Raw genomic sequence first — 12,544 nt, 5'->3', positions numbered from 1 at the left:
CATCTGTACATTATTTTCCAAATAAAACCTGATTTTGGGCCTTGAATTGCCATTTGGACCAATAAAACTTATATTCTCAGCTGCACAAATAAACATTAGAACATCCAAGAATAATTTATGCACTAAAACTTACTTTTTACGTCTCTTTATTTCCAAACCCAATCATCACAAATTCACTTAAAATCAACCATTTAAACACAATTATCCCATCAAAATTTTAATTTTCAAACATAAATGTGGGCATACATATGCACTCATCAAAAAGATAAAAAGATAACAAAAGTAGCGGTGACTGTGGTCCTTTCATAACGTCGCTCAGCGATAAAAGTGGCGTTGAGCGGTGACTGCGGCTCTTCTTTTGTGCACTTTCAATTCCTTTCCTGAGTCCAGCTCCTTACTACTTCAACTTCTTTCATCTAATTCATCTTAATTCCTGCACAAACAAGGAAAACCAAGCATAAAACCCATCCAACTCTCTTATTTCCAAAACATAAGCAAAAGCATGATTCCAAGCTAATTTCTAAGTCATAAAGGTTGTGTTTAAGGTAAAAATTAAGTATAAAAATCACAGTTTTTCAACTGTTATCAATTTGAAGTATGTGGAACATGAATTAACGTGTGTGAGGTTTTGAACTCCAGAGTATTTGTTTGAATGATTGTTATTCTTTTGAAAGCATGAATGATTTTGCACAGGCTTTTATGATTGAAGTACTTGCTTACTTGTGTCACATGATCAAGGCCATTTTTTATTACCCTTTTGCTTAGCCAATGCATGATTTGTATCCAAATGAAAAAGACCATGAAGTGTTCTACTTTTTTTGAACCTCAAGCCTTAAACAACTCCTTTGTGAAAATATTTACTCTGAGTTAAGTTGAGAATGATTGTGTGGTATTAATAAAGGTCTAAGTTTGGGGTTGTTGGGAGAATTGAAAAGGAAAGTAACGAAAAGCATTGAGCTAAGTGTTGAGCAAGTATGAAAAAGAGAGAAAATAGAATGCAAAGAAAGAAAAGCTCAATGTAAAAAGGGGAAAGTTGGGAATGAGTGAGATTGGTTTGTCCAAAGAGAGATTGTATTTGAATGATAAATTTATGAATGACTCTCTTAACTCAAGGATTTTGCGATCTTGAAAAACCAATTTTTCTTCTTAGCCCAACCATGTTACAAGCCATAGAAAGTCCTTGTGATGATACTTGTCTATGAGTATGATTGATTCCCTTTTCAGCCAAATGCATGATTTTAGCCCAATAAAAGAGAAGACAATGTGTTCTATCCTTTGAACGTTTAGCCTTGAATATGATGTGAAAACCCTTTTTGAAAATCTTTACCTTGAGTTGAGTTGAGAATATCTTCTGGTATTGATAAAGGTTCAAGTTTGGGGTTGTTGGGAAGTCTAAAAAGGAAAAATAAAAAGCATTGAGCCAAGTGTTAAGCACGTTAAAAGAAAAATAAAAAGCAAAGAAAAGAAAGAAAAAGAAAAGCTCAATGCAAAGGAAAGTTGGGAATAAGTAAGAATGGTTGTGTTTAGATGATGATTCTCTTAACTCAAGGATTTTGTGATCCAGAAAAACTAATTTTCTTCTTAGTCCAACCACATTATAAGCCATAGAAATGTCCTTGTGATGATGCTTGCTTGTGAGTGTGTTTAATTATGGTTAAATGAAAGGAAAAGTTTATTCATGTGACATTGTGATAGTAGAGTGAATGAGTGAACTCTATATATACTTGTGTGATTGAGTGAAACACTTTATCTAGTGAGGAATAATTCCATGAGCACATTATTACATCTATGCTTAGTGGGTTTGAGTTCTAAACCCTCAATTCTTTTAAACACAAAAAGCAACATCAAATTGATGCTAGCTCCCAAATCAATCAGCGCCCTTCCAACTCTCCTATGGTGCATGGAATAATGAAGCTCCCTGGATCTTTAAACTTAGGAGGCAATTGTTGTATGATTGCACTACAGTTACCTTGCACTTCAATGGTCTCCTTCTCAATGTATTTTCTTTTCTTTGTAAGGAGTTCCTTAAATTTTTTTTGCATAAGATGGCATCTGTTGCAATGCTTCAGAGAAAGGAAAAGTAATCTCCAGTTTTTTAAACATCTCCATGAACCTTTCAAACTATTTTTCTTTCTCCTTCCTTGAATAAATATTTGGAAAAGGAAGTATCTTTTCTAACTCTCTTTCTTTTTTTTCTGTCATCTTCCTCCTCTCTCTTTTTTTTCTTTCTCAACCTTATCTTTCCACTCAAGTGTCTCTTTCCCACTCTCATTTTCTCTCTCTTTTCTCTCTTCTAACACTTTATCGCTTCTAGTTACAATAGTTTTACACTCTTCCCTCAAAGTACTTTTTGCATTCTTTTCACAACCTTCTATCTTGTTAACCACTCGCCTAAGATTCATCTTCATATTATTGAATGCAACTTCCACATTTTTACAATAAGAGGCGCTCATTTTCATGAATTGCTGAAAGGTATCCTCCAATTTTGTGGTTTTCGCATATGGACTAGATTGTGTCTGCCACTGTTTCTGCTGCCTTTGAGCCATTGAAATATTATTTATCTCGAGGTAAAATGGAAAGCTTCTTTGTTACTTCTTCTAATTGCTGAATAATGATTTTGTTCTGAGCGAGCAAGGCATCATTTGATTGAAATTGTAAAATTGGAGTTCCTCTTTCACTATGCAACTCATTGTCATTAGTAGCCATATTTTCTATCAGCTCAGTTGCTTCCTCTAGAGTCTTCCAATTAGTATTACCTCCTGCTGAGGCATCTAGCATCAACTTGGTTTGTGAACCAAGACCTCCAAGTAAAAGTAAGACTACTGCTGCTTCATCAAAGCCATGCGTGGGAGTTTTTCTCAACAAACTTTTATAACGATCCCATGCTTGACCTAATGTCTCTTCCATGCCTTGTCTGAAAGAAGATATCTCTTGCTTCCCTTTATTGACTTTAGATTTTGGGAAGTATTTGTTTAAAAACTTTGCAACCACAACTTCCCACTCTGTAAAGCTTTCTTCTGGAAAAGAGTTTAACCATAACTTAGCATTGCCTCCCAATGAGAAAGGAAACAAGCTAAGCTTGATTGCTTCATTGATGCGAGCTGTCGCGGCCCATCAAATTTGATTGCAAGAAATAATGCAGTATAAACTAGGAAGTGACTCCTAGGTCGTCTCTCAAGGACCAAATGTGGTGCTTAGGTCAAACACGTAGTGGAGGGGTTTTAGTTTGTGAATGCAAATGAACTTAAATATGACACGAATGCAAAGAGAAATGTAAAACGGTTTCAAATACAGAATTAAATTGATTGGTCACTACTAACATTATAACTAAAATATCACAACCAAGCAAAATAGGCAACATTAAAATGAAAAGTGCTTGAACCAAATTAAAATGCAACATTGAATTAAAAAGTGAAAAGCTGAAAGGCAAATCCATCTCATTTAATATAAAAATAGCTTAAGTTCAAGTGTGATTGAAACTAAAAATAAAACCTAAGTGGCGACATACAACTACTTTGTCTAAAGGAGATGAAATAAAATAAAGAATGCCAGCACCTCATGAACACTGTAACAAAATAAATTAAACTAAACAAGTAAACTACTTTAATCTCAATGCATTCCCATACATATAATATAAAAGATTTTTCAGTGCAAGACGAAGTAAGCAAAGCTGAGATTCCTTTCCATGGATGTAACATTGCTGGAATAAAATAAAACATTAAAATATCTCTAAAAGCCAAATGAATCACACGTATGTTTCTCCATTCCAGGGCATCACCGTGAGCACTACTTCCTTCTCCCTTTGAATCTCCGTGAAACTGGAATAGAAAACCGACCGAGAGTCACCTCCAAATTCGCGCTCAACGCCCCAAACTGACGCTTAGCGCTATCTACGACTCTTCTATGTTCCACTTTTCCAGCCTTTCTAGACTCCATCTCCTTGCTACTTCAACTTCTTCATCCAATTCATCTTAATTCCTTCCAAATAAGGAAAAACAAGCATAAAACCCATTCAACTCTCTTAGTATCACAACTTAAGCAAAAGCATAATTTCAAGCTAGTTTCTAAGTCATAAAGGGTGTTTTTAATATCAAAATTAAGTATAAAAATAACGGTTTTTCAACCGTTATTACAACCCCAAACTTAGAATTTTGCTTGTCCTCAAGCAAATAAGATATAACTCACTCTTCCACCAATCAATACAATGGTTCAACACCCTCAAAAACTTTTTCTTCCAAGACAAGTAATTACTCAAATCAGCTTATCAAACAGAATTCAGTCAAGATGTGCACATGCTTTGATTAAAAATCACTCATCATGACGTTCACATAATCACCTAATATCCAATAGATGATATTCTCATGAATGATCAATTAACTAAGCCTTGATGTAATCATGTATTCATGGAACTCTTCCTCACCAGACAAAGTGTTTCACTCAATCACACAGGTATATATAGAGGTCACTTCTTCACTCTACTATCTCAATGTCTCATAGAACAAAATATCCTTTCATTTACCACAATCAATCATACTCACAGACAAGTATCATCACAAGGAGTTTCCATGCCTTGTAACGTGGTTGGGCTAAGAAGAAAAATTGATTTTTCAAGATCACAAAATCCTTGGGTTAAGAGAGTCATTCATAATTTTATCATTCAAGTACAATCTCTCTTTAGACAAACCAATCTCACTCATTCCCAACTTTCCCCTTTTTGCATTGAGCTTTCTTTTCTTTGCATTTTATTTTCTTTTCTCTTTTTCATACTTGCTCAACACTTAGCTCAATGCTTTTCATTAATTTCCTTTTCAATTCTCCCAATCAACCCCAAACTTTAACCTTGATCAACATCACATCATGATTCTCAACTTAACTCAAGGTAAAGATTTTCACAAGGGATTTGTTTAAGGCTTGGGGTTTAAAAAGGGTAGAACACTTCGTGCTCTTTTTCATTTGGGCTAAAATCATGCATTGGCTAAGAAAAAGGGTAATAAAAAATGGCCTCGATCATATGACACAAGAAATCAAATAGTTCAATCATAGAAACCTGGGCAATATCATTCATGCTTTCAAAAGAATAGCAACCATTCACAACAAACACTCTGGAGTCCAAAACCTCACACAAGCTAATTCAATGTTCCACATAAACCAAATACACATCCTGCTTAGTGATAACGGTTGAAAAACCGTTATTTTTATACTTAATTTTCATATTAAAAACAACCTTTATGACTTAGAAACTAACTTGAAATCATGTTTTTGCTTTAGTTTTGGAAATAAGAGAGTTTGATGGGTTTTATGCTTGGTTTTCCTTGTTTTGGTAGGAATTAAGGTGAATTAAATCAAAGAACTTGAAGTAGTAAGGAGCTACACTGAGGAAAGGAAGTAAAAGTGCACAAAAGAAGAGTCGCATTCACCGTTCAACGCCACATTTATCGTTGAGCGGCGTTTTGAAGCACTGCAGCCACCGTTGAGGGCCAAAAGTGCAGCTGAGCGTCATTATGAGGAAATGTACTTACCGCTGAGCGCCAAAAGTGCCGTTGAGCGCCATTTAATTGGGTTTGGACCTATTATCTTTAATTCTTAATAAACTATATAAGGGTTTAGTCGACCTAGGGTAAGTATCTTTGGACAGAAAGAGGCGAAATCACACTTTCGTCAACCCTTGGAGGAGGATTTTGGATGCAGAAGCTGCTTTCTTCACATTCTAGGGTTCTATCTTTCATTCTTTCATTGTTTTTCATCTAGTTTCCCCATGTCTATGGTGAACTAATCCTCCATTTTGATAAAAAAGAAGCAAAATAGATTGATGTATAATATGGAATGATGATGTTGTTGGGGTTTCCGATTTATCCTATCACACTCTCATGTATTCAAGAATTCATCTTTCTTCATTAGTGTTAATGTCACTTCCTAATTTACTTGCCCAGGGTAGGAATGGGTAGTAGCTGTAACAGACCTATACGAGCCAATGTCTATGTTTTATTGCATTGGCATACTGCACACTACATCACAAACTCCTTGATATCCCGCTTCATCCCTTCATAGTAGAGTACCCCTGCTACCCTTTTAAAAGTCCTAAAGTACTCACTGTGGCCTCCTATAGGAGACTCATGCAGCTCCTTGATGATACTAGGAATGCGAGAAAAGTTCCTAGGTAACACCAATGTCCCATTGTAGAACAACCTTCATTTCTTCAACTCATACCGCTCACGAGCTTTTGGATTTAACAATAATTCTTGGATGAGAGAAACCAGCTTAGGATCATGTTGAACTTCAGTTTCCCAAGTCTCATTCATCCGTTTGAAACAAAGACAGCCATAAAATATTGTCTCCTAGACAAAGCATCATCCACGCGATTCTCCTTGCCAAGGCGAAAATGTATCTCAAAATCATAGCCAATTAGCTTGGAAGCCCATTTAAATTGTTATTCTGTTAGTAAGCACTGGTTAGTGAGAAATTTCAAGCTCTTTTGGTCTGTAACGATAACAAAATGATTGCACATGACGTAGTGTTTCCATTTCTGAACTACTTGGACAATAGCCATCAACTCCCGCTCATACACTGATTTTTGCTGACCCCTATCGGAAAAGTCTTGACTTCAAAAGGCCAAAGGCCAAAGGCCGACCCTCTTGCAATAAAACAACCCTCAATACTTTGATAGATGCATCTGTTTCCAAGGTGAAAGATTTGGAAAAATGTGGAACAACCAATACTGGCAATTTAGAAACACCACCCTTTAATGCGTCAAATGCCCGTTGAGCCTCAAGCGTCCAGCAAAATTCCTCCTTAGTTAATAACTGTGTTAGAGGTTTGGCAGTTTGACCAAACCCTTTAACAAATCTTCTATAATATCTGGTTAACCCCAAAAATCTCCTCAAAGCGTTGGCATTTTTTGGAAATGGCCAATTGGTCATAGCTTCCACTTTAGTTGGATCTACAGCCACACTATCCTTGGAAATGATGTGACCCAAATAGTCCAGTTGTAGTTGGCCAAATATACACTTCTTATGATTACGTTTTAAATGATGACACTGCATTTTGGGTGGCCAAGCGCCAAGAACCACCTTTCACTGCCCGAGCGCCCCACTTAGGGCGCTTGAGCGCCAACGACATGGGTCGGACCTTGTTTGTGTTTTGTTTTCACTCTATTTTAAGGACCCAGACATCCTAGGTTTTATATCTTTGGCAGGAGGAGCACAAAAACGCACTTTTCACCCCTTGGGGGTAAATTTACTTCTATGGTAAATTTCATTCACAAGTCTAATTTAATCAACAAATCACATAATTGTCTAGGCCGTGAGTCCTTTGGGAAATGATACTTGGTCTTACCATTTTATTATTACTTGATACGATTTGGTACACTTGTCGAGTGTTAACAAGTTTTTGGCGTCGTTGCTGGGGACTCGTGGTATAATTATTCTATTTGTATGATTCTTAACCGATTAGACTTTTTATCTTTTTATTTTATTTTATCTTTTTTTTTATCTTTCTATCTTTTTATCTTTTTATCTTTTTCTCTTTTATCTTTTTATCTTTTTATCTTTTTATCTTTTTAGTTTTTTTTATCTTTTTATTTTTTTTCTTTTTATCTGTTTATCTTTTTATTCTTATATTTATCTTTTCATCTTTTTATCTTTTTTATCTTTTTATTTTTTTTTATCTTTTTATCTTTCTATCTTTCTATCTTTTTATCTTTTTATCTTTCTATCTCTTAATTTTTTCTTTTTAATTTTTTTTTATCTTTTTATTTTTCTATCTTTCTATCTTTCTATCTTTTTATCTTTCTATCTCTTCATCTTTTTATCTTTTTAATTTTTTATCTATTTGTGCTAATTGGGTGCTCTAGTGTAGTGTTCTTTAGTGTCTATAGGAAAAAATTCGAAAATATGTAGTAGGAGAACAACATCATCAAGAGAAGAAGGAGAAAGAAGGTCGCAGGGCGCGCCTAGGCGCCCCATTAAGGGCGTTGATCGCCATCCTTCAAGTGTCATGTTCACCAAGTTTTGTGCATGAAGTGGTTAAAAATATCAAAGAGAATGGAGTTATTGAGATTGAGGCTCTTTATTCAAGGAGGGTAAAGATGGTGAACAAGAAGATGTTGCAGATAAGTTGGTGTGATGAAAGCAAAAGGAACACCATCATCATAGATGCATATTGTGCTTAATGGTGTCAGGCTCGTGACGTTAAACAAGCCCTTATTGGGAGGTAACCCAATTTCTGACTTTTTCTTTTAAATTTGATTTTGCTTTGCAAATGACAGCATCTACTGATGGATGTTGGACAACATCTACTGATGGATGCTAGGAGGACTCAAATGACAAAATCTATTGATGGATGTTGTTATGATAAGGATAATGATTTATAGCATGTATTGATGGATGCTATGTCATTAAGCGTCTACTGATGGATGCTACTAAAGGCGTCTACCGATGAAGATGAGAAAGATTAACATCTACTGATGGATGCTGCTGGATCAGGATTTTTATGTTTTTGCTTTATTTGAATTTTGTTTTATTTTTGCTTATGTACTTGGTTAATTGAGTTGTGTGCAATGGTTTGGTATGATGTGATAAATTGTGTTTTGTGATGGGTAATATTCTTGTGTTTGCTCTATTGTTCTATGATGCATGTTGAGTTAATGATTGTTGAGACTTTTTAAGCATAGATGGTGGTTGCTCATAGTAATTTTAAAAACAGATGCATGATTTCAATTGTGATTAATATGCTGGGCAGGATGTTTATCAAACTGTGGAACTTGAGTTAACCTGTGAGAGATTAGGCTCCAGAGTTTTTGATTGATTGAGTGTTAGTGCTTTGGAAGCATGATTGATTTTGCCTAATGTTCTATGATTGAATCACTTGCTTGCTTGTTAAAAATGATCAAGGCCATGTTTTTCTTCTCCCTTAGAGCCAATGTTTATAGGTGAACCCAATAAAGATCAATGTTTTCTCTAACCTTTGCACCTTGAGCCTAAATTTGGAAAGTGGAAAAACCCTTTTTGAAATCCTTACCTTGAGTTAAAGTAGAGTATGTTTTGAGGTAATGGAGAATGGTTCAAGTTTGGGGTGGTGAGAAACCGGAAAGAACTATGTGAAATTTATCAAAGAGCATTGAGCAAAAGCAAAAAGCAAAAGAAAAAGAAAAGGTTGAGCTCAATGAAAGGAAAGTTGGGAATAAGTTGAAGATTTGGTTTCTCACATGAAAGGAGAAAAAGAGATTATTGTTAATGTGAATAAATGAATTGTGCACTCTCTTAACTTAAGGATTTTGTTGCCTAGAAAAAACCAATTTTCTTCTTAGCCAAGCCTCAATAAAAGCCTTGAAAAGTCCTTGTGATGATAACTGTCTTGTGAGTGTGTTTGATATGTGGTTAAATGAAAGGCAAGGTTGATTCATGTTACATTGTGATGGTAGAGTGTAAATGTGACACCTCACTATACACCTTTGAGTTTGAGTGAAACATTTTTGAGTGCTTGAGTGAAACACTTTTGAGTACTTGAGTGAAACACTTTTGAGTGCTTGAGTGGAACACTGTCTTTGGTGAGGAATTTTTCCATGCACTATATGATAACATTCTTGCTTGCTTGGTTGATTATTCATGAGGTTTGCATCTATTGTGTATGTCTTGATTTTGTGAGCACCATAATTGAAGCTTGATTGGCTAGAGCATCATTATATCTTGACTAATCTTTCTATGATGAGCATTCATGAGCCATTTACTTGTCCTAAGAGAAAAATGCTTTTTGGTGTGCTAGACCATTGTAGTATGAGTATTTTATTTAAGCCAACTTACATTTCGCTTGAGGACAAGCAAAGTTTCAAGTTTGGGGTTGTGATAACGGTTGAAAAACCGTTATTTTTATACTTAATTTTGATATTAAAAACACCCTTTCTGACTTAGAAACTTGCTTTAACTCATGTTTTTGCTTTAGTTTTCTGAATAAGAGAATTGAAGGTGAATTTAATGGTTTTGTGCTAGATTTCCTTGATTTTGAAGGCTATTAGAATGATTTGAAAGAAGAGTTAAAGTACCGAATGGTTGGAATGCAGAAAAATCAACCATAATGAAAAAAAAAATCAACCAGAGTGCATAAAGGTCAACCAGAGTGCAGAAAAGTCAACCAAAGTGCAGAAAAAGTTGCGCTGAGCGCCAGTGCCATAGCTACCGCTGAGTGCCATTTTGGCGCGGAGCGCTGACGACGTGGGCTTGGACCTGTTTTCTATTATTTTTATGGGCTTGGACCTTTTTTCTGTTAATTTTATGTTCTATTTAAGGTCTTGCACGTCCTAGGGATGATATCTTTTGATGTCTTGAGATAGAAACACACTTTTCACCCCTTTGGGGTAGATTTAGAGATGGTGATGGCTCTCCTCTTCTCTTTCTCGGGTTTTTCTATCTCTTCCATTCTTTCATTCCATTGTTCATCTAGTTCTTCCATGACGATGGAGAACTAAACCTTATTTGTTGTTGGAAAAAATGTAACCTTTTAAAGTCTCAAGTATTGAATTGATTCTTGATTTATATATGCTTTACTTCATTAATTGTTAGGGTTTTTCCTCTACACTCTATGCATGTTTTGTTTAACTCATTCAATTGCATGATCTTTGATTTTGTCGATATGGACACATACGGGGAAATCTAGAACTAGGGAAATTCTCCCGGAAGCAATATTACCTAGACATATTCTAAAAACTGAAACAAAATAGATAAGAAACATCTTCTTCTCTTGAATCTGCTGGTCAACTTTGAAGACATTAAAGATCACCTTTTCTTCTCGGTCTTGAAGCACTATCATCCCATCATCCACATTGATGATTACCTTTGTTGTTTTCATAAACGGTCTTCCAAGAATTATTGGGGTCTGTCTTCTCATCGTCCTCCATCTCCATCACCATAAAATCCATCAGAAATTTAAGTTTCTCTATACAAACCACAACATCTTCCGCTACACCATAGGGTTTCTTGGAAGACCCATCTGCCATGAGCGAAGTCACCTTTGTTGGCTTGACTTCAAGATCACCAATCCTTTCAAGCATAGATAAGGGCATCAAATTAATGCTTGACCCTAAATCAATTAAGGCCTTCCTTATATTCACCTTCCCAATGACGCAAGGAATAGTAAAACTTCCTGGATCCCCAGTCCATATCGACAAAATGAATGATCATGCAATTGAATGAGTTAAACAAAGCATGCATAGAGTGTAGAGGAAAAACCCTAACAATTAATGAAGTAAAGCATATATAATCAAGAATCAATTCAATACATGAGATTTTAAGTGGTTACATCTTTGCCAACAACAAATAAGGTTTAGTTCCCCATTATCATGGAAAAACTAGATGAAAAATGGAATGAAAGACATAGAAACACCCAAGAAAGAGAAGAGGAGAGTTGTCACATCCCCAAATCTACCCCCAAGGGGTGAAAAGTGTGTTTTTGTGCTCAAGCCATCAAAAGATACAATCCCTAGGATGTGCAAGTCCTTAAATTGAACATCAAAATAACAGAAAACAGGTCCAAACCCATAAAAATAACAGAAAACAGGTCCAAGCCCACGTCGTCGGCGCTCCGTGCTAAAATGGCGCTCAGCGCAACTTTTTGTGCAATCTGGTTGACTTTTCTGCATTCTGGTTGACTGGTTGACTTTTCTGCATTCTGGTTGACTTTTTTGCATTCTAACCATTCGATACTTTAACTCTTCTTTCAAATCACTCCAATAGCCTACAAAATCAAGGGAATCTAGCACGAAACCATTAAATTAAGTATAAAAATTAAACTAAAGCAAAAACATGAGTTAAATCAAGTTTCTAAATCAGAAAGGGTGTTTTTAATATCAAAATTAAGTATAAAAATAATGGTTTTTCAACCGGTATTAGCTCTCTTCCACCCTCTCATCATCTATACTCACAATAGCTTTACACTCTTCCTTAGGGTTAACCTCAGTGTTAGCCCCAAATTGCTTTTCCACTTTATCGTCCATCTTTTTGGCCAGCTGGTCAACCTGCATCTCCAAATTTCTTAAAGCAGCTTTAGTGGTCTTGTGATTGGAGATAGTCACCTGCATAAATTGTTGAAGAGTGTCTTCTAGCTTTGTTGATCTCTCATTTAATGCAGAGACTTGTTGCCATAGTGATGGTTGCTGTTGTGGTCTATTAAATTGTCCTACTTGTCCATTTTGACCTTGACTCATGCTTGGATGAGGTTTCTACCCTTGGTTGAAGTTTCCTTGGCGGTATTGGAATTGATTACCCATAAAATTGACATCTTCTAGGGCCTCCACTAGAAAAGCACATTGACCATTGATATGATCACCACCACATAATTCACAGAGTTGTTGTTGAACTAGTGAAACGTTCTTTAGCTCCATTGGTAACTAAGCAAGTGTCTTTGTCAAATTCTCCAACTGTTGAGTTATAATTTTATTTTGTGTAAGCAAGGCATCTTGAGATTGCAATTGTAGGACTCCCTTTTGTTGAGGTGGATGATAACAATTGAAAAACTGTTATTTTCATGCTTAAATTTGATACTAAAAGCAACCTTT

The 12,544-nt window shown here is 35.7% G+C and overlaps 1 protein-coding gene across 1 annotated transcript; it reads right to left on the bottom strand.

The window, feature by feature from the left end:
- Nucleotides 1-6,581: 6,581 nt before the first annotated feature.
- LOC108319736 (uncharacterized mitochondrial protein AtMg00860-like) lies at nucleotides 6,582-7,040 on the bottom strand. Its single transcript, XM_017550975.1, has one exon. The coding sequence runs from the start codon at nucleotides 7,038-7,040 to the stop codon at nucleotides 6,582-6,584; it is 459 nt and encodes a 152-aa protein (XP_017406464.1).
- Nucleotides 7,041-12,544: the final 5,504 nt, after the last annotated feature.

The sequence above is a fragment of the Vigna angularis genome, chromosome 6, assembly GCF_016808095.1.
Source record: "Vigna angularis cultivar LongXiaoDou No.4 chromosome 6, ASM1680809v1, whole genome shotgun sequence".
In the NCBI taxonomy this organism is placed as follows: Eukaryota; Viridiplantae; Streptophyta; class Magnoliopsida; order Fabales; family Fabaceae; genus Vigna; species Vigna angularis.
The sequence above is the reverse complement of the archived record's forward strand: the minus strand, read 5'-3'. Positions and strand labels throughout refer to the sequence as shown.

Excerpts from the sequence above, each read along its gene's own strand:
- LOC108319736 (XM_017550975.1), bottom strand. The coding sequence starts at position 7,040 with ATGCAGTGTCATCATTTAAAACGTAATCATAAGAAGTGTATATTTGGC.